General features: G+C 41.8%; 1 protein-coding gene across 1 annotated transcript in view; it reads left to right on the top strand.

Annotated features, from left to right (window-relative positions):
• ALDH7A1 (aldehyde dehydrogenase 7 family member A1) overlaps positions 1 to 20,483 on the top strand; it is a 760,748-nt gene that overhangs the window by 401,766 nt on the left and 338,499 nt on the right. The window contains exons 8-9 of the mRNA XM_044060782.1: positions 10,977 to 11,054; positions 14,606 to 14,703. Coding sequence (XP_043916717.1) covers positions 10,977 to 11,054; positions 14,606 to 14,703 — 176 coding nt within the window. The remainder of the gene's footprint in view (positions 1 to 10,976; positions 11,055 to 14,605; positions 14,704 to 20,483) is intronic.

Here is a 20,483-nt window from a genome sequence, read left to right as displayed (position 1 = left end):
GAGCCTTAGCTGTGCTGCAGGTCATATCCTGCCAAGGATATAACAGCCAGCTTACAAAGCGTCAGGGCACCTTCCATGCACCCAAACTGTCAAGTAACTCAAGACAGGTTTGGGCACCAAGCCATTCAGAGCTTTCATGCTGTTGAAGAGAGTGCTCCTCTGTAGGTTTTTTGAGAGAACCTTCCACATTTAAAATTTTTTTGTCTTATTGTACCTTCCAGTTCAGGAAAGTTATTTTTAAGCTCGGAGTTTGTATTTCAACAGACTGTCATGAGACTCAACTGTAGTTTTAAATGGAAGCACACTTTTTCCTGTCAGTGTAAAAGTTGTTTTAAGGTAATTGAAAAATATTTTTCTATAAAGAAATTTTACTTTTTCTTTTGTTTTACTTTTTGGGGCTTGGAAAGTGTTTTAAAGTGTTTTTTTGTGTGAAAATGACTTTTAAAGACATTAATTTATTTTACCGGCTCTTGCTACTTGATGTTCTTCATACCACATTGCTGCAGTCCTAACACTTGGGTAGTCCGCTGTCCCAGTCGGCCCGAATACCAAAGTATAAGGCTGACGTCGGTCAAGGCGCATTAGTCTGACGTCAGGACGTCAGGGTACAAATGCGCATGACCGACGTCATTTCCTCAGTCTTTTTTGCCGCATGGTCCGATGCAGAAGCAGTTTTGCAAGTGCAGGTTGGCGTTCTGAGATTTTCCGAAGTCGGAGTTTCAGACCGAATCCAAGTTGGCTAAGTACCCCGTTGGGGAATATTTTGGTTTTTTCTTGCCTCAGTATTTTACGGATGTCAGAAAAAGTGAATAACTGTATTTCTTGTGGGAAACAGATACCTCATAGGGATTACCATACCTTGTGTATACCTTGCTTAGGGCCTGAGCACGACGTTGTTGGCTGTCGCTCTTGTGCTAGATTTAACAAACGCACTATAAAGAGAAGATTAGATTGTGCCAGGTTAGTTTTTGGGAAGCGGTGTAATTATAAAATGCCGTCGGATGCTCCGACGCCCGCTTCGTCAAAAAAGCGCAAGGACAAAACAGCAAAGCCTAGGCTGGAAGAACCGTCTGTACCAGACGTCGGTTCTTTAGAGGCCTCGGTGGAGCCAGGGGTTCAGCCAGAAATTTCTTTGGAATCCCAGGGAGAGACTTTATTGCTGCAAGATGTGACCTCTCAGGAGGTAGGCCAGGCGGAAGGGGCTTCTCAGGTAGCTGTTCTTCCCTCCCTTCCTAAGGTGGTTAGGCCCTCCCCTGCTGTTTCCAAGGCTTCTCCCAGGGGCAGGCCAGGTTTTGTTTCAGGTGTTACCCCTAGTTCTTCAGGGTCTGTACCTAAGAAGCATATGCTTAAGATGGCAGAAGATTTGATTACAATGATTAGAGGTTCTATGCCCCCTCCTGATAAGAGGCCTAGGGTGGAACCTGAGCTTGGGAGTTTTGAGCAGTGTTCGGATGCTTCTGAGTCTTCGGCTGAAGACTTGCAGGAGTATTCCCCTTACTCTGATTCTGATGTAGATGATTCTACTCCCTCAGCTTCTCCTCCTGAGGATTTTTCATTTTCAGAGACTCTTCATTCCATGAGGGAGCATTTTAAATGGGAAGGTCAGGATTTCTCTGATTCCATGAAAAGGCTTAGGGAATTTTTGTTTCTTCCCCAGCATAGGCCTTTAGCTATACCTCCTGTTCTAGATGTGGTGGAGGATGTTTTTGCAGAGGCTTCTCTGAACCCTGACTCTTTGCCTCCTGCTCCAGTTAAACCGGATAGATATTATAGGGTGCCTGAAGCTCATAAGTATCTTTTTAAGAGTCCTAGGGCAGACCCAGAAACTGTTTCACAGGGGCCTAAAGGTGTTAAGGCTTCTGTTGTTAAAAATCCTGTTCCTCCAGATAAAGAGGCAAGGGCTTTGGATAGATGGGGAAAGAAAGTATATACTTCTTCCACTTTGGCCATGAGAGCTTTAAATTGCCAGTTTCACATGTTGAAATACCAAAATTATCTCCTTTCACAATTAAAGTCTAAGGTAGATGCTTTGGCGGAAGGTATTGAGTGTAAAGAGTTGCAGGATTTAGTTCATGTTTCTGAACAGGTGGGTAAGCATTCTTTGCAATGTGGTTTTGATGCTGTGCAGGCCTCTTCGAGGGTGGCTGCCACTGGTTCGGTTCTTCATGAGGCACGCCTGGTTGAGGGATCAGATTTTGGCTGAGCATGATAACACAAGGATTTTAGATGCTCCTTTACAATCTGATGTGTTGTTTGGTTCGCCTGTGGAAGCAGTTCTAAAGAAAATGGAAGACAAGGCTAAGTCTATGCAGACTGTTAAAGATTTTTTGCAGGTTCAGCCTCCGAAGTTTAGTAGAAATTGGCCTACCAAGGGGTGGACATATCCTGCTTATGATTCCCAGTCTAGGGGTAGGTCTAGACGTGGTAGAGGCAGAGCTCAAGGTTCTTTTAGGCCTAGAACAGGGAGTTCACCTGCTCAGTCTTCTGGTGAAGGCAGGGGTCAGTCCTTTCGTAAACAGACCCAATGACCTGCCTTTTCAGCTGCCAGAATCTTCTCGTCTGGCAGCACCTTTGGGAGGAAGGTTGGCACTTTTCAAAGAAAACTGGAGTTTAATTACCCAAGACAGATGGGTATTGGATATTATTCACCACGGTTACAGGTTTTATTTCCATACCTTGCCTCCTTTCAAAGGCATGCCAGACATTCCTCCTCAACAAAGGAAAGAGGCTCACAAGCAAATTTCTCTGTTGCTCCAAATAGGGGCCATTCAGCCAGTTCCTGTGCCAGAAAGGGGCCTGGGATTTTATTCTCGCCTGTTCCTAGTACCAAAAAAGGGGAACACGTGGAGACCAATTTTGGATCTGTCTATCCTCAACACTTATCTGGACATTCCCAAGTTCAAAATGTTGATGTTACAACAGCTTTTACCTCTGCTGGGCAAAGATCACTGGATGGTAACTTTGGATCTCAAGGAAGCTTACCTTCATGTTCCTATCAGACTAATTTGCAGGAAGTATCTGCGTTTTTGAGCTGGGAATTCTCATTATCAGTTCTCTGCATTGCCCTTTGGCTTATCTACTGCCCAGAGTATTCACAAAGGTTCTGGCTCCAGTGATAGCTTTCTTCAGGCTAAAAGGAATACAAATCTATCCTTATTTGGACGATTGCCTGATTCTGGCTCAAGGAAGGGACGTGCTTCTTCAGCATTTGGAATATGTGATAGCAGTGCTAAGATGCCTAGGGTATTCTGTGAGCGAAATAAAGTCCAGTCTAGTACCCTCTCAGGTCATGTGCTTTCTGGGTGTGCGACTGTATACAGCAACCCAGATGGCCTTTTAACCCCGGACAAACAAAGGAATCTTTCTCTCTACTTCCATCAACTATCTCATCAGTCCGGGCTGACTGCAAGGACAGTCCTTCAAGCCTTAGGGTTCATGGCATCTTGTATTCTGGTACTTCCCAATGCCAAACTGCATATGAGGAAGCTACAATGGTATCTCAAAAATGTATGGACGCAGCACTGCCAGGATTTGGACACTGTCATTCAAATAATACCTTGCATTCAAAAGGAATTTTTGTGGTGGGCTCAGGAATGTCACCTAAACAAGGGACTCTCTGTGACCCGGCCAGAGGCGAGTCAGATTCTAACGACAGATGCCTCAGACACAACTTGGGGAGCTCATCTAAATGGAAAGTGGATACAAGACAAGTGGCCTGCCAGACTGCAGCATCTACATATCAACATGAAGGAGATGTTAGCAGTCCAGTTTGCATTACTGGCTTTCAAGGATTTACTTCTTCCAGGGCAGGTGTTGATTTTAACAGACAACACAACTGTCATGTGGTACATCAACAAACAAGGGGAACACATTCTTATCCTCTATGCAGGCAAGCAATGATTTTGTGGGAGACTGCGTTAAGCTTGCAACTGAATCTTCAAGCAAGGTTTCTGCCAGGAGCACAGAACTCCTTAGCAGATGTGTTAAGCAGGCAAATCATGGATCCCCACGAGTGGAAACTGGATCTTCATGTATTTCAAACATTGACAGTGTCATGGGGAACTCCAGACATAGATCTGTTCGCTTCTCCACTAAACCACCAACTGCCAAAGTTTTGCGAAAAGGTTTCATCACACAGCCTGGAAAGTGGATGCTCTTTCTTTCAGTTGGAAAAATCTTCATGTGTATGCCTTTCCACCTCTGCCTCTCCTCCCAAAGGTACTCCTAAAGGTCAGACAAGACAAGCCAAGGATGATTTTAATAGCTCCAGATTGGCCTCGGCAGCACTGGTACCCATTGCTGAGGAGTCTGGTAAGGAAGCCTCCATGGCCCTTACCTTTGATTCCACACCTATTGTCTCAGAAGGACGGGCATCTACTCAATGTCAAGCTTCACTCTCTTCATCTAACAGCCTGGCATATTCTGTTTTGAACCATAGCAGGTCTCAGCTTCCTCAACAAGTTTTGAATGTGATTATGGAAGCCAGAAGACCTAGTACAAGGAAAGTGTGCAGGAAAATGGAAGAGATTTTTATTTTGGTGTGCAGCAAAGGATTTGGATGTTTCTGAGCCAAATTTGAGTGTGGCTCTTCAATATCTTACTGAGTTATTGGACAAAGGTTTGTCTTTCTCTTCCATTAAGATTCATGCTGCAGCAATTTCAGCTCACTATGATTGTGACCCACCATTGTTTTCTCATCCTTTGTTCAAGCAATTTCTTAGAGGGGCAAAGCATATAAGACCCCCACGTAGAGCTCCTACTCCTGCTTGGGACCTCAATTTTGTGTTGGAGAAACTTACTCTACAACCTTTTGAGCCTCTTGGCTACTGCTGAGTTGAAATACTTGTCATGGAAGACTGCTTTTTTGTTGGCCATTACTTCTGCAAGAAGGGTTTCTGAATTGCAGGCCCTTATGGCGGTTGAGCCTTTTTTGATTTTCCATAAGGATAGGGTATCATTACGTACTAATCCTTCCTTTATGCCTAAGGTGGTTTCTAGTGTGGCTTTAAACCAAACTATTCATTTGCCTACTTTTTATGCAGATCCCCAAAATAAGGGGAAAAGATTTTGCACACTTTAGATGTACACAGGCAGTTGCGTTATTATTTAAGCAGGACTAAGGATTTTAGGCAGTCTCAGCAGTTGTTTGTTTCTTTCGCTTTGAGTTCTCAGGGCAAGCCTGTGTCAAAACAAACTATTTCTAAGTGGATTGGGTTTTGCATTGCATTTTGTTATTCCCATCATGGCAAGGAGATTCCAGCTGGGATTAGGCCTCATTCCACTAGGGCTACTGCCACTTCAACAGCATTTCTAAGGGGGTGGCAACTAAGGATATTTTGGAGGCAGCTACTTGGAGTTCAGTGCATACTTTCTCTAAGCATTACCACCTTCCTCTCTACTCTAAATCTAGGGCTGGTTTTGCCACAGCTATTTTGCAGGGCATGTTGACAGCTCCTGCTTCTTTATGATTTGCCAGCCTCCCTTACCTCTGCTTTGGGATTCTACCCAAGTGTTAGGACTGCAGCAATGTGGTATGAAGAACATAGTACAGTTTTGTACCTACCATAAATGTAGATGTTCGAAGATCCACATTGCTGCAGTCCAATTTACCCTCCCTCCTTCCCCTCTGTGTTTAGGGGTGGTTGTGTAGGTGGGATTGTACCTTTCTGACTTTGTATATATATTGTATATATATTTGGTACAGGGGTGTTTGGTGTGTTGTTGTTTTTTGGTTTGGCCTTATCTTTTTAGGGTCTTCTGACATCTGGGGCAAGAAAAGACTGAGGAAATGACGTCGGTCATGCGCATTTGTACCCTGACGTCCTGACGTCAGACTAATGCGCCTTGACCGACGTCAGCCTTATACTTTGGTATTCGGGCCGACTGGGACAGCGGACTACCCAAGTGTTAGGACTGCAGCAATGTGGATCTTCGAACATCTACATTTATGGTAGGTACAAAACTGTACTTTTTCCTATGAAAAGACATCATTTTCAGTTTGACCATGGAACATACTATAAGCCCCATGATCAGTCCTTCTTCCAGCTGGGCTGTGGCCATTAGATGACCTCAGACCAATCTTCTTTTACCCTGGATTCCTCTGGTGTAGCACCTGCATCCATTATGGACTGGGGTTAGCCACTTCCTCTGCAGCTGTTGGGGTCCCCTGAAGGGGGTAAGGGAGAACCACTCTTGCCAGGCCTGGGAGAGGAAACCGATAAAGACTTCCCTGTTTGGTCAGAATTTGGTGCATATCCATGGGGAAGCTGGTACTGCCATTAATAACGCAGTTGGCCCTATTTTCTTGTCAAAAAGGAACAGCCACTAAACATGTATCTACTCCTCCTCAAATTGCCTTAGACAGGCATAAAAGTTTATCGGGTCTGACTCTGGGTTTATTTCAGGCTATTGATCTTTCTTGTAAAATGCTTTCTGTAAAAAAGATAATTCTTTTCTGAAGATATTCAAGATTCTGTTTCTGGGCAGGAAAACGAAGGAACAGATGCAAGGTTTTCTTTTCAGTTAGATTCAGATTGAGAAGAGAGCTTCGTTTCTGATTCTCTCTGTAGGGGTTTATCTTTCCCTGAGACTATTTCCAGAATGTGACCGTGTTCTCCGTGGGAGAACACTGATGTTTCTCAGTCTTTCAGAAAATAATATGAGCAGACAGAATACAGAAGGAATTTCCACAAATTTCACCCATTCCTCCAGTTCTGTCAGCTCTTGGAGGATGTGTGTGTCACTGCCTGCAATTTTCACAAGAGTCACGCTGCTGCCCCTAAAGGCAACTAGAATGTATAAACTTCCTCAAGCTTTTAAGTTTTTATGTACTCATCCCAAACTTGACTTAGCAGCTATAGCTTTAGTTAATCCTACTGCTGCTAAACATTTGGTTAATTTCTATTTTACTCTTTCTGACAGTGATGGGTAGATTATTAATAAGTGTGGAGAAAAATTATATGCATCTACAACTTTGATTTTCAGGATTTTGAATTTGTCAGTCTCTTATGTTAAAGTTTATTCTGACCAATTGTGCAAGTTTGAGGGCATTTTTTTTCTATAGTTTCTTCTTGTAAGGAAAGTCTGCTTTAAATAATTTAGTTTCTACCATCTTACAAGTCGCAACTCATTGTTTACGGTGTGTCTGTGACTCAGTTGATATGATTTCCAGTGCTATAGCCATTGGTACTGTTTTGAGGAAGTTTGCCTGCTTGCATTCTCAGAATGTCCCAGATGTGAAAAATGAGAAAAATTCTCCTTTGGGTAGAGATTTAGTTTTTGGTTCCTCTGCTGCAGAGGTTATCAAAAAGTGTGATGAAAGTGGTGACTCAGTACAGGGAATTTCTTAAGATTATTCAGCTGTCCTTTTCCAAAATTTTAAGGGATTCTGTAAGCCTTCATCCATTTTCAGCAAAAAAACCCCCAGAATAAACAGTTTTGCCAAAATACAGCTAAACAGATGTTTAAAAAGAAATAGTGGGGATAGGGGCACATATCATTCTGCAACCCCCCCCCCAAAAAAAAAGACTGTCCAACAAGTCAGAATGATTATTTAAGGGACCCTCCCCCTCCAACCCTGACGGTCCCATTTCTCTTCCAGAAAGTCTGACTCTCCGCTTTTCTGTTTGCCAACAGATAGTTTTAGACAAATGGGTACTGAAGATCATCCATCAAGGTTACAGAGGGCAATGGGAGGAAATCCCTCCTTTCTAGGGGGTCATTCCTCAACCACCAGTCCATACTTCTCTATTTCCACCTGTCTTTTCAACACTTTTTTTCATGAAATGATAAAATCAGTATCTCCTTCTCAGGTGAGGAAAAGTTTTTATTCAATGTATTTATTGCCAGAGAAAGATGTTTGAAGACCAATTCGGGATCTTTCTTTCCTAAACCTGTTTGTTACAGTGCCCAAGTTCAAAATGCTGTCACTTCACAACCTGTTACCTCTTTTTCCTTTTTAAGTTTCCTAGTAACACTAGATTTGAAACATGCTCATCACCGCATCCCTATTCATCCAGATTTCAGATGTTTCTTTAGGTTGTGTGTGTGTGGATCACATTATCAGTTCCGGCCTTGCCCTTTGGACTGTCTACCTCTATTTGGACTACAACAAGAATGTTCACAAAGTGTGTAGTTCCATCTATAGCTCATTGCAGGCTACAGAGTATCCACATTTTCCTTATTTAGATGACTTGCTTATCTGTGCAGTCTTATTCAAATTGTCAAGAATCTCTCACTTAGGTTAGAGATCTCTTACATGAGCTGGTATTCCAAGAGAATATTCAGGTCTTTGTTGACTCCTTCAAACAGGATTGTGTTCCTGTAATGTCAGCTAGACATGTCGGTTAAGAGCTTTTCTTCAACAGGAAAAAATATATCTATTTCTAAGGTTTTCCACTCAGACTTTTTGGTCACTGAGAGGGAGTACTGCAGAGTTTTGGGTCTCATGGCATCTATTATTCTCATGATAACCCTGGCAAGATACCACATGAGAAAGGAACAGTGGTATCTGATATCTTTCGGTCTCAGTACCAACTCTCTTTCTATTTTCAAATTCCAGTACTGGGGTTTGTCAGAAGAGAAACCACTTGGTGGAAACAGCAAATTTCCCAAAACACTGGTCTCCTTTTCTCCTTCCTTGCTTCAAAAGCAGTCAGTCACCACAGATGCATTGGACTTTGTTTGGGGAGCAGTTTCTGGAGAGATAAGGTTGTGGGGAGCAGTTTCTGGAGAGATAAGGTTGTGGGGAGCAGTTTCTGGAGAGAGAAGGTTGTGGGGCACCAAAGGTAGACAAAAGCACATACATATAAAAGAAATGCTTGCCCTGATCAAGGCAGGTAACTCTCTGATTCATCTTTGGTCCCTTTGACCTCTTCAAGTTGTTAAAGACAATACCAGATTCATGGGGTACATCAAGAAGCAAGGAGGTACCAAGTCATACCCCCCTTTGCAGACTAGCCATATTAGCTTGGGATGATACTTCACGGCACAGTGCCACTCTACAGGCATCCTGCATTCTGTCAGAGCAAAAAAAAAACTGCTGAGCAGGACCAGGGCAGATCCTCACTAATGGAAACTAGATCAGGGAGTCTTCCAAGAATTGATCCATTTGTGGGGAGTACCTCGTGTAGACCTGTTTGCCTCCTCTCTGAACAATCAGCTGGCAAGATTCTATTCCAGGACTGTACCCAAAAAGACACAGAAGATAGAAAATGCACAGCTCTACACCCTACAAGCTCTCCTCACTCTGGAGAATGTAAACATCTGTGCTGTTACCTAGACCTGGTTTAAAGTTGCAGAAAGTACTCTAAGCACTGGAAGGCTGCAGTGCCTTCCACACGTTTAGTCCAACAGCAGAACAGACAGTGGCTAAAGGTGGAGATGTCTCAATCTGTGTTAGCAGCAAATACAACTCTAGGTTGGTAAAACAGGATCATGCCCTGGAGTTCATCTAGATGCAAGTCTACATAGATAAGGTTCCCTAGCATGTACTAACCAGCTATAGATCACACTCTATGACCCATGAAGCTCACAACTATTACCTAGACTTACTGGAGACACTCACCATCCAAAGAAATACCTTATTCATGGGAGACTTTAACTACCCCTCTATAAACTGGGAAACGTACAATGTCTCTAACTCACAGGCTCAGCATTTCGTAGACTTCATCAACCCAAGCACCCTGGACCAGATAATGCACTCTGCAGATAGAGGATCAAACATATCGGGCCTAGTACTTTCCAACATGAGAGAGCATTGCAGGCACTTGAAACAGTTGGAACGCCCTAAAAGGTTCCTTAGCATGAGAATCCAAGGTACAAATATCCTGTCCTACATTGATTGCCTTAAGGCATTATCTCTGTACTCGGTCTCATACAGGTTACTGAGAAGCAATCTGTGCCTAACGTGTAAGGCATCCTGAGATCCAGATCTGATGGAGCTCTTGCACATCTGTAAGATAAACATCCCCAGAAACACTAGATCCAAGGACCTGAACTTTGTCTGCAACATAAATAGGACTTGCTGGAAGGACTGATATGTGTCTCAAAGGATCCCCGAGCTGTGAATAAGCTCCCCTTTAACGTGAAGCAAAGTTAATCTGAGTGTTCAAAAGAAACGTTTATCATTGGATAGGGAATCACAAAATTCATCCCCAGCCTGACCCCCATGCTCTGATGGACAGAAGTCGACAGTAAGTAAATTAATTACCAACTAACACCTCACCATGTAGGCATCCAAGGAACTCTAGGACAAAACTGGGCTGGGTTGCATGGCTAGGCTTGTAAAGAACCAGGTGGTCGGTAGTCTAGTATGAACCTATGATCTTTTAGACAATGTCCCTCACCTTATTTTCTCTGAAATTACTACAACCCTTAGACTAACTCTCATGCTCAGTTATATTTCCCTGTCACTTACATCAATTTGTATCATCCATCAGTCAGTGCCTTTTCTTAATATTATGATTCTAGCAGCTTGTATAAAATTTTCTATGTAATCAGATGTACTGTATGAACCTGTCCTTTATCATTCTGTATACAATCCTATATTTTATTTAACTCCTGAATTTAAGTATTTATTTTGTATAATTGTGTTGAAAACAAAACTCTTCATTAAAAACACTGTGTAATGGAGCTTTTCTCCGTGGGACCTCTGATAAAAATGGGTTAAACCCGGTCAGACTTTCCTGGTCAACAAAGTCAATAAATAAATAAATAAAATAAGTAATAAATGTTGTGTCTTAAATGAGAACTGGTTTTGCGAGACCATTCCTCCATGTACTGCTGCAGTCTCGTCCCACTGCCAGTGCTGGATGTCCTACCTGAGAGCCCTTAGTGCTCCTGTCCTTCTCCTGGACATTGTGTAATACACTCACTTGACTGGACAGTTTTGAGTGGTTGTCTTTAAAATGTTTAGTTTTATCAGGGTGGTAAATTTTGTGCAAACCTTTAATCATGCATTTTTTTTTTTTTTTCAGGATTGTGTCAGAAGTTTTGGAAGAAAACCAGTTGCCTGGAGCCATATGTTCCCTGACTTGTGGTGGAGCTGATATTGGGTATGTTTTCTTTCTGTTTCAGGAAAACATGCATCTGTTTGCCTGTGTTGTGTATTTGTTTATTTGGTGTTTTTGACTAGATTAGATAAAAACAGCTTTGTGGTAGGACATATAAGAGTGCATTTAAGAGGCAACAGTGTTGTGTCCAGCTTGTAAAAAAGTCAAACTTTTTAAATTTGTGCACCTCCCTAATATAGGTAACTAACAGAAACTGCATGACCTTGCAGATAGCATAATGTGTCAGAGTAATAGGGTCAAATGTCAAGCTTACACCATACTAGCCTTCAAGAAGCTTGATTACAGTAACCCCATGTTAACGTTTTCTACTTTATATGCATATATTGAGATTATATTTGAAAAACGTTAATGATTGACCTCTTCTGATAGCAAGGGGGAAGCTTGTTTATAAGTCTTTGAAGGCGTTGTATAATATACATGATTCATCACTTAACTGCATTAAGAAAGATCAAAGCTAGTTGGCCATGAAAGAAATTGCTTCAGGCACTCAGATGCGTGACAGCACAGGAATATTTTCTGATCCTAGCAGCCAAGGGGTGACAGCTGGCACCGCCTAATGGCATGCCTTCTGAAACAAATCCTTTAATCCCTAGACAGCTGGCATCTCAGAGGACATTAATACTGCTAGGAAACCTTTCCCATAGCAGGTTTCTACCTTCAAGTAGAAAGTGTTGTCCATGGCTGAAATAGCACCTCATACCACCCCAGTTGTTTAGCTTTCAAATTATCCTGGCCTACTTCCTACAACTTTATGATTTGATTTCAGCTTCAGTTATTGGGTGGTCAAGGTACTGCCCATCATGACCATGTAGATGTCAAGAATGTAGTCTTGCTGTGGCTGGTCAACTGTATTGTAAAGGAATGCTGCATCTTTGCCATCTTTTGAACAACTCCTGCCTTCTATGAAATCCAAGCTTTGTGATCCTCATAGTGCCATTTTAGCTTAGTGTCTTGGTGGTGTATAACTACATTTCATGGAAAACTCTGTTTTGATAGCTGTAACCTCTGCTTATAGGATGCTGGAACTTCAGGTTGTTATATGTAGGAAAAGATGCTTGGGCTTTCACAAGGTTCAGGTATTCCTTATGAGGAATCCACGCTTTGTCCTGAAAATGTTTTTTTAATTATCCCTGAGCAGTCCAGTCATCTCGCACTTTTCATTACCAGGGCAGAAACCAGAAGCAGGAGAACCTGTCATACTCTGCTCATGCACTGCCAGCTGAGGTAGTTCCGGAAATAGATATATGAGTTTAGGAATACCAGTTGCGTGTTGTGTTTGCACCAAGGAGTGAAAGGCTATCAGGTGCCAAGCAAATCCTTTCTGAAAGGATTGCCTTTACCATAATTTACCATATTGGGTAGCTGATGGCTCACTAAAAATGCTTTGGTTAAAGGACACTGCAGTGGGGATATGGCATCCTCCATTGAGTATGTCTGGAATGTTTCTAATGCAAACATCTAGCAGTTGGACTTTAGGAGACAGCCTTACCAAGCATTACTTACTCAGCCATGGCTCCAGGTGGCATAGTTCATTTGGTGAAGCTGTATTTTGGTGACAGTCTTCTGAGTCTTGGCTCCTGGTCTGTCCTCCAGTTTCTTCTACCCTGCTTGTTTACTACTTATCATTTAGGCCAAGCATGGGGGGGGGGTCCACTGCTACATACAATGTCTGATCTATGAAGAGACCCTTCTTGATGGGCGACCAGGGCGACCAGTAACTTCCTTCTGTCTCCCTATGCCTGTGTAGCACCCCCATGTAGCCCTTGGTGTTTGAAATTCACTGTAAGTCTGACATGTTTCTTTTAGTGATGTAGGTGTTGTCTTTATTATTGTTGCTTAATTTGCAGGTTGTTCATTCTCTGGAAGTTGGGAATGAACTGGCAGGATTAGGAGTTAGGTGCACTTTTATGTAGTCATTGCTTGACATCACAGCATATCCTGGTGCTGATAGTGACCCCTCCCCTTGTGGGATCTTCAGAGAAAAAAGCCAAGCTGTAATTGGTAGAGAAGATGTACTCAATCACTGGATCTATTAAAGATCATATGCGGAATTTTTTTTTACCATTTCATTTCCTTCTAATTATACTGTCGTCATGTAAAGTTGGATTCCTGATTCTAACTTACGCAATTTCCACTGCAGCTACTTCAGTGGAACTGTATGCATTAAGTTTACTAAAATTATGTTTGTGTTTACTGTATGCTAAGCAGCTGTTAAATTACTTAATTCCATCTCGGCTGGTGATACTTATGATTTTGCAATTGTGAGGTTAATTTGTAGTGGGTGGGTATGATTTTGATAGTATGCATCAGAGTTGCACAAAGTGATATATAATGTAGCATAATCAAGCAGTCATTCAGTCGATAAATTGCAAAAATGTAAGAAAAGTAAAGTGGGAGAGATACGGTTCTTATTAAAGTATATAGCACTCACCATGGTGTGTAATAACACTTTTATAATAAATAGTTGCCTACCATGAGATGATCATTTTTAGGAAGAAAACTAGGGGCATGCCAATCAGCTCAATGATAGTCCTACAGTAAAGTATATTTGTGTGTGCTATACTTTGACTGGATTGGTGCTGCAGTGATGACTGTTACATATTTAATTATACTGTATGCCAAGCACTGCTTTACTGGGACTGTTATTCTGTTAGGTTTTGCTTTTCTTACCTTTATTTGAATATGAGTATATTTAATTATTCATTTATTGTCTGACTGACTGGGCTGCAGTCTGTGTCGCATTGTGTTAAAATCTGATGCAGATTACGGAAATAAACCCTTCCCACTTCACCACAATTTAATCATCAGAAGATGGCACCACATGACACAGAATCAGGAAATAATTGGAAAGCTGCTCAACACTGAGCAAATACAAACGCTGGTTTATGAAACTTTTAAATTGGCCCTAGGTGTGAGTGTGTGCGTGTATGTGTCTTCTGCAGAAGGTTGGGCGCCGGGCTGGCAACTCAACACTGTAAAAACTCCACTGCCAATCATGATGCGGACAGGTGATCCGCTGTGGCGACCCCTAACCGGGAAAAAGCTGAAAGAAGAAGATAGTTCATTGAAGTGACTGAAGTAAAAAAATTTGTATTTTAGACTCTGACGCATTTTAATATATGAGAGTTTAATCGCAACAAAAAATAGCAGTTCTAAATATCTTTTGTATGTACTCTTTCAGGAGGATCTCCTGATAATATTGTATAAATGTCTCATGATATATGTAATGAAACAAATCTTTGGGACATTGGCATTTCTTGCTTCAGAAAATTCACATAGCAGTACTGGTTTTTACCTTTTCACGTGACTGTCTCTTTTTTTTCCTGTAACTTAATTTTAGAGTAATCCAGTTTCTTACTGATTTATAGAAAAAATCTTGAAATTCGAAGCCTTGTAGATTTTTGCTTTCTTTGTTTCCTGTGCAAGTGAGTAGAGCAAGCAAATTAGATGAAAAAAGTCCGTTGAAATTGGAGAAGTGACTGTTTGTCCAAATGCAAATATGTTGAAGTCTCATAATCTTCTTTGTCTTATAGAACTGCACTGGCGAAAGATGAGAGAATAGACCTGCTTTCCTTCACAGGCAGCACGCAAGTAGGGAAAAAGGTTGCATTGATGGTCCAGGAGAGATTTGGTAAGTCTGTATTTCTCCTCTTTGTACCCCATGTTCTTATTGGAGTAAAATGCACATAATTAACGTGTTTTATTAATTTTCTTTGCATCTAATACAAAATTGCATCATTTTAAAATGTCCTAAGAAAAATATCCGCACAGGAAGATGACACTATATTTTGTTTAATCGCAGTTTCAAAGAAGCTATACAGTATGTGGGTTATTGTACTGTAAATTAAATAAATAAGCACTCAGTTTTTTATTTAAATTCACAATAAAACTTTGCACTGCCTCATCAAAATTGCGTGGTGTGAATTATCTTTTATATCTGTTTAATTAAACTTATGTAGAATTAATAAATTAATACACTGTAAAATTGCTTTACAGGAAGGCCAATTTAAAACTTTATCAAATGAAATGAGTTTAAAAATATTCATGCAGTTCAAGTTTTCCATCTTATTTTACAGAACCCTTGGAGATGTTTTTAACAAAATCCAGTTTGACCTTCATTGCCAGCTATCAGTACTTTCCCTGCTTATTAAAAAATCCATGTATTTCTTGCAGTGGATACTAACAGAGTAATAAAAATTATAAAAAAATGCCCGGGGAAGAATATTCAGAGTTGAACAACTACATATGCCTTCCTGAGCTGCTGGGTTGCATGTGACAAGCTAGTATACAGCAGAAAGGCACTCCTTCACTTAATAACTGTCCTCACATCTTTGCTACAAGATTTTCAGCTGTAACTGTAAGCACATTCTTGGCTGTAGTGCCTGACAGAACATCCAGTCACAATGAGATGAGAGGGTTCACGTCTGGCAAAAACCGTTATCAATATCTTCAAAAATGTATGACACACTTCCTTCCTTGGCATAGTGACCATTTTCAAGAAGTTTGTTTCCATTCCGGTGATTGATTGGGGGCTTTTTCTAGACCGGGATAGAAGGAAAAGAATGGCATCTCCACAAAAATGTATATACTCTCATGAAATTTCCAGGGCATTATACTAGGACACTTGCATTTAAAATTTCCTTAAATTGTGCTCTCTGCCAGTTTCTAAGATGAGAGCAACTGCATCTTCAGTTTTATTTTGAAGTTTTAGTTAAGCAAACCAAAACAGGAAAGGAAAGTGATAAAGCGATCTTAGAGGGTAAAGGGGCCCTGTAAGGCAATTGTATTACAACCACCCTTTACAGATATGTCATAAACCTTTACATTTTGTGTCAGCAGTTGATGGTAAAGTTGGAAGTAATCAATATTTGATACATTTATAAGTCGGTCAGTCTTTCCCAACTCATATAATCCATAAATTGATGGGTTTTGATAGTTTGACTCTTGCCAGCATGGCTGTAATATTTTCTGTGAGAATGAGGTCCTAGGTGAAACAAGAGTGACTGCAATCCACTTCAGAGACCAAGTCTGTTAGCTCATAGCTGGTCTTCTCCCAGTGGTGTCAACATTTCCTTTCAAAATTACCTCCTCCCTCATCTTTGGGACCTGAAACATCAGACTGATCCATTGTAAGATCAGGGAGAAGAGAAGCTGCTAAGTATGTGCTAAAGTTCTTGCCTACTTCCCTTTTACTTTTATCTTGTAATCGATCTGAATATTTTATATGTCCATCTCAAACAACTGAGCCAACCTCATCTCTGACCTCTTTTGGGATGGTGTTCATGGAAGTAAGGAGCTTGGTTCTTTGACACTGCAGTACATCTTTTATTATATTTGGCTTTTGATCCATTGCATACCATTCCCTTATCCAGTTGTCCCATTACAAATTCAGAATATTTTCAGTCAGTCTGGATAACATATCATCAGTTTCTTACCTCTAGATGTGAAATGATGTACTTGTCCTCCACTTCCCCCCCCCCAACACACACACACACACACACACACACACACACACACACAGTGCTTGTGTATTTCTCAGATTCCTGAAGTTTAGCTCCTGCAAATTCTGTAAATGTCATAATTAGGTTTGGGAGATTCCTGTCAGAGTTTGAGTTGGAGATTAGATCTCCCTGTCACCAACCTAAATCCTATGAAAAGTCACTCAAGTACTTCTGCACATACTTCATGGTTGCATTTATAACCAGTGACTGACTGTTCTCACCAGACCTCTGTGCCCAGCAATGCTTGAAAGACCAGATAGAGGAAAGTCCATGCAGGCCTCCAAGACAAGGGCTTACAGGTTGGCCCAGGTGTTGGACATTAAACATCATTTTGATGTCTGTGATGCTATCTCCTCAGCATAATGCATCAATGGGAAATCTAGGGTGATACCATTGCCATGCTCTGTGCAGGGTTTTAGTGGGAACATTCCCAACTGTAAGTGCACCATTTCCTGACCTTTTGCGATTACACATCCCTCTCTCGATCCCTGTGGAAGTCTGCAGGATATGTATGGATCATCTCATCTTGGAGCATGAGTTTGTGATGTTCTGATTCTATCCTTTGGAAAGGTGGATCAGTGGATTAGGAGACCTTTATTTCATATACTGATAAGGTCAGTGAGTTCACTTCACCCACCAAGTTGGCACCACCTTTGAAGAAGCTCTCATTCTTATGAAATCCTGAATGGATTGGCTTGTGACCCACTTACCTCCTCCCCTCCAGAAACATCTAAATAAGTATTTGGAAAGGGATATGCAGCTGTAAACCAGTTCACTCTTGGTGCCTGTGCTCAAGGATGCCATATTTGTAACCTAATATTAGCTGGATGATGGTAGTATCTAAGCCTCCTAGAACTGACTTATGATCACTGCCACAGGCCACAACACCGTTTCACTTTTCCAGTTTACCACATTATAGGGATTCTAAAGCACTGGAGATGGTAGATAAGTAAGTGATGTCCTACCATATCACTGTTGCAGTATTTCTTACACTAGGGTAGTCCGATGTTCGGCTAGTATACCAAAGCTTTAGGTTGTTATAGGGATGTTGTACGTCACACATATGCCCCCCTCTCATGGCATAGGGCATATAAAGGTGGCGTATGGACGTACCTTCCTCAGAACTTCTTTGCCACCAGTCCAAACGCCATCTTTGGTCATCTGTCTGAACTCTCCTTCATCTGCTAGTTACCAAATCATTTTCAGATAAGTGCCCCATTGGGTTTTTCTTCTTATCTTGCCTTTTGTTTTGGTTGTAAGGTTACATGTCATCCAGAAAGGGAAAATGCCAATGTGGGAGACAGATTCTCTGTAAGGACGATCGCAAGCAGTGTTTGTTTTGCTTAGGTGCCTCTCATGACCATTTGTTGTGCCCTGTTTGTCAGACTCTTTGTAGTCTGTCCTCCTTATGCATCTACCTGGAAAACCAGTGTCTTAAGTTGGCGCAGGGTATAATGGTGGAATCGTCCTGTCCTGAGGGTCAGCTGTCTTCTAAGAAGAAGACCCAGAAAGATAAGACAGGTTTAATTGCTGTACCACCTCCCCCAGACATCTCTCTTGAGGTTGGTGAAAACCCAGAGGATTGTCTGTTTTTTTTTTCTGTTAGATTCCTATGCAGCAAGTGCCTCAGAGGTCAACATGGATCCAGCTTTTTGCTTGTCCTCGGAGGCTTTGCGGACGTCTGTTTCGAATGTTCAGGGGGAACCACGGCTGATTATGTCCGAGGGACTGTGGGGTGTTCCACAGATTCTTGTTCATGGAGGAGATTCCCACCACACTGAGTGTTGGCAGGGGTCCAAACCTCTTAAGCTGTTTAGGACTGAAGTTTCTGAAGAAGAAACAGAAGACAAAGCACATTTCCCATGCTGCTAAGGATCCTCAGCATGAATTGCAGGATTTTACACAGGAGTTCTTTAGTGTTCTCATGGTGTTGAAGGCCTCTCGGAGTCTCTATTCCTTCCCCCCGGTCCTCTACTTCTCTTAAGAGGCCCGGGGAGCTGGACTCTTCCGATGAGGACCTTGACTCTAATGAAGAGGCTTTGACCTATTCCTCCCAGATTTCCTCTCCACTGGATTAAGGTTCTGAGGAAGAAGACTTGCCTTTTGAGGAGATTTCCTTTGGGGATACTATCTTTCGTAAGATGGAATTTTTTTTAGTGGGGCTGCACACAGGTTTCTGATGTTCAAAAGAGGTAATTTGAACTCCTTCAAATGGAGTCTTCTAACCTCACTGTTGTTCCTCCTGTTCTTGCTGCTTTGTTTGTCACATTTTCACCTGCTTCTCAGGCTGCTGATTTCCAGCCCCCTACTTCTACAAATCTGACAGGTTTTATAAGGTGCCTGATTGTAAATTCCTTTACAAGTGTCCCTCTGCTGGACCCCTCTGTTATTTCTGTTTGTTCTGATAAACCTTCCAAGCTTTTGCCTTGTATTAAGCTGTTTCCCTCTGACAAGGACAATAGGGCCATGGAAAGATTGGGCAAAAAGGTATACACTGCTGCTCCCCTGACCTTTCAGGCTGTGAATTACCAGACCTATATGACCAGGTATGTCTTATCCCTTCTCTCTCAAGCTTTTTAAGTTATTTTAGACCTTCCAGATTCTGAGGGGAAGGCATTGGCCCTCTCTTTGTTTAGAGTCCTCTCTCAAGTGGCTCACCATTCCATTAAATGTAGTTATGGAGCATCTGATGCCTCTTCTAGAGCTGCTGCCTTTGGTTCTGTGTTAAGGTGTTATTCTTTGCCTGATGACACTAAGGCCAAATTGATGGCTGCTTCTCTTTATAATAAAAATCTCTTTGGTTCTGCAGCTGCAGAGCTTTTTAGTCTCTTCGGGAGAAGGGAAAGACCATGTAGATATTAAAAGATATTTTTATTTATCCTTTTCCCATATTTAAAAGGAATTCTCCTACCAAGCCTGCCTTTGTACATAGACCGTCTTGCCCTCCTCCCAAAGGCAAAAAGGGTTCTAGAAGAGCTCCTCCTGCTAAATCTATTCAGACTCCTACAGCTCAGTTGCCTCCTTTTCCAAACGAACCAGTTTCTGTCTGACTAGCTTCTTCCTTCCCTCCTAAGTCAAGTGCCTGTCTCTCTTTGTCTTTCCATGTCTTTTCACAATTGGTTAAGGATCCCTCAGGATTATTGGGTTCTGCCCATCATTCATCAATGACATTACATGGTATGGAAATCCCTTCCTCCTTTTTTGGATTCCTCAACCTCCTCAGGAACAGCTGCCATTTTTTCCGGATGTCCTTCAGAGTCTATTATCTCAAGGCACTGTCCAAGCAGTTTCTTCTCCTCAAAAGGGGAAGGGGGTTTTATTTCAGAATGTTTCTGGTTTCCAGGAAAGAAGGCACCCAGAGACCCATTCTGAATCTTTCTCAGCTAACACCTTTTTAAATGTTCCTTCCTTTTGAATGCTATGCCTTCAAACTTTGTTTTGTCTTGTACCTCAGGCTTTCCTAGTCTCTCTGGATAGCAAGGATGCCTATCTCCATTTCAGGAATATTTTGCATTTCTCTTTCTTCCTTGCATTTTCAGTTCTCTGCTTTGCCCTTTGGCCTGTCTGCTGCCCTAAGGGTCTTCAACAAATGCTGTGCTCCTGTGATTACCTTTTGCAGTGTGAGAGAAATACAGACCTTTCCTTATTTAGATGACCTGCTCATTCATGCTTCCTTTCCACAGGCATTGTTTTAGCACCTTCTCTGTGCTGTTTGCCTCTTGCAAAGCTTAGGATTCTCAGTAATTTCCAAAAATCCTTCCTGAGCCGTTCTCAGGATCATGTTTTTCTCGGATGCATGCTACAGACCATTCCTATGCTGGCATCCCTGCCACTTTCCAAGGCTTTAACCCTGATTGCATTTTTCAGTCCCTTTTTCCTCTGGTCTCCGTTACAGCCATCAAGTTTCTAA

The sequence above is a fragment of the Protopterus annectens genome, chromosome 2.part0 (assembly GCF_019279795.1).
Source record: "Protopterus annectens isolate FY-2018-M chromosome 2.part0, PAN1.0, whole genome shotgun sequence".
Classification (NCBI taxonomy): domain Eukaryota; kingdom Metazoa; phylum Chordata; order Ceratodontiformes; family Protopteridae; genus Protopterus; species Protopterus annectens.
Note: the sequence above shows the minus strand (reverse complement) of the source record. Positions and strands in the feature narration are given on the sequence as shown.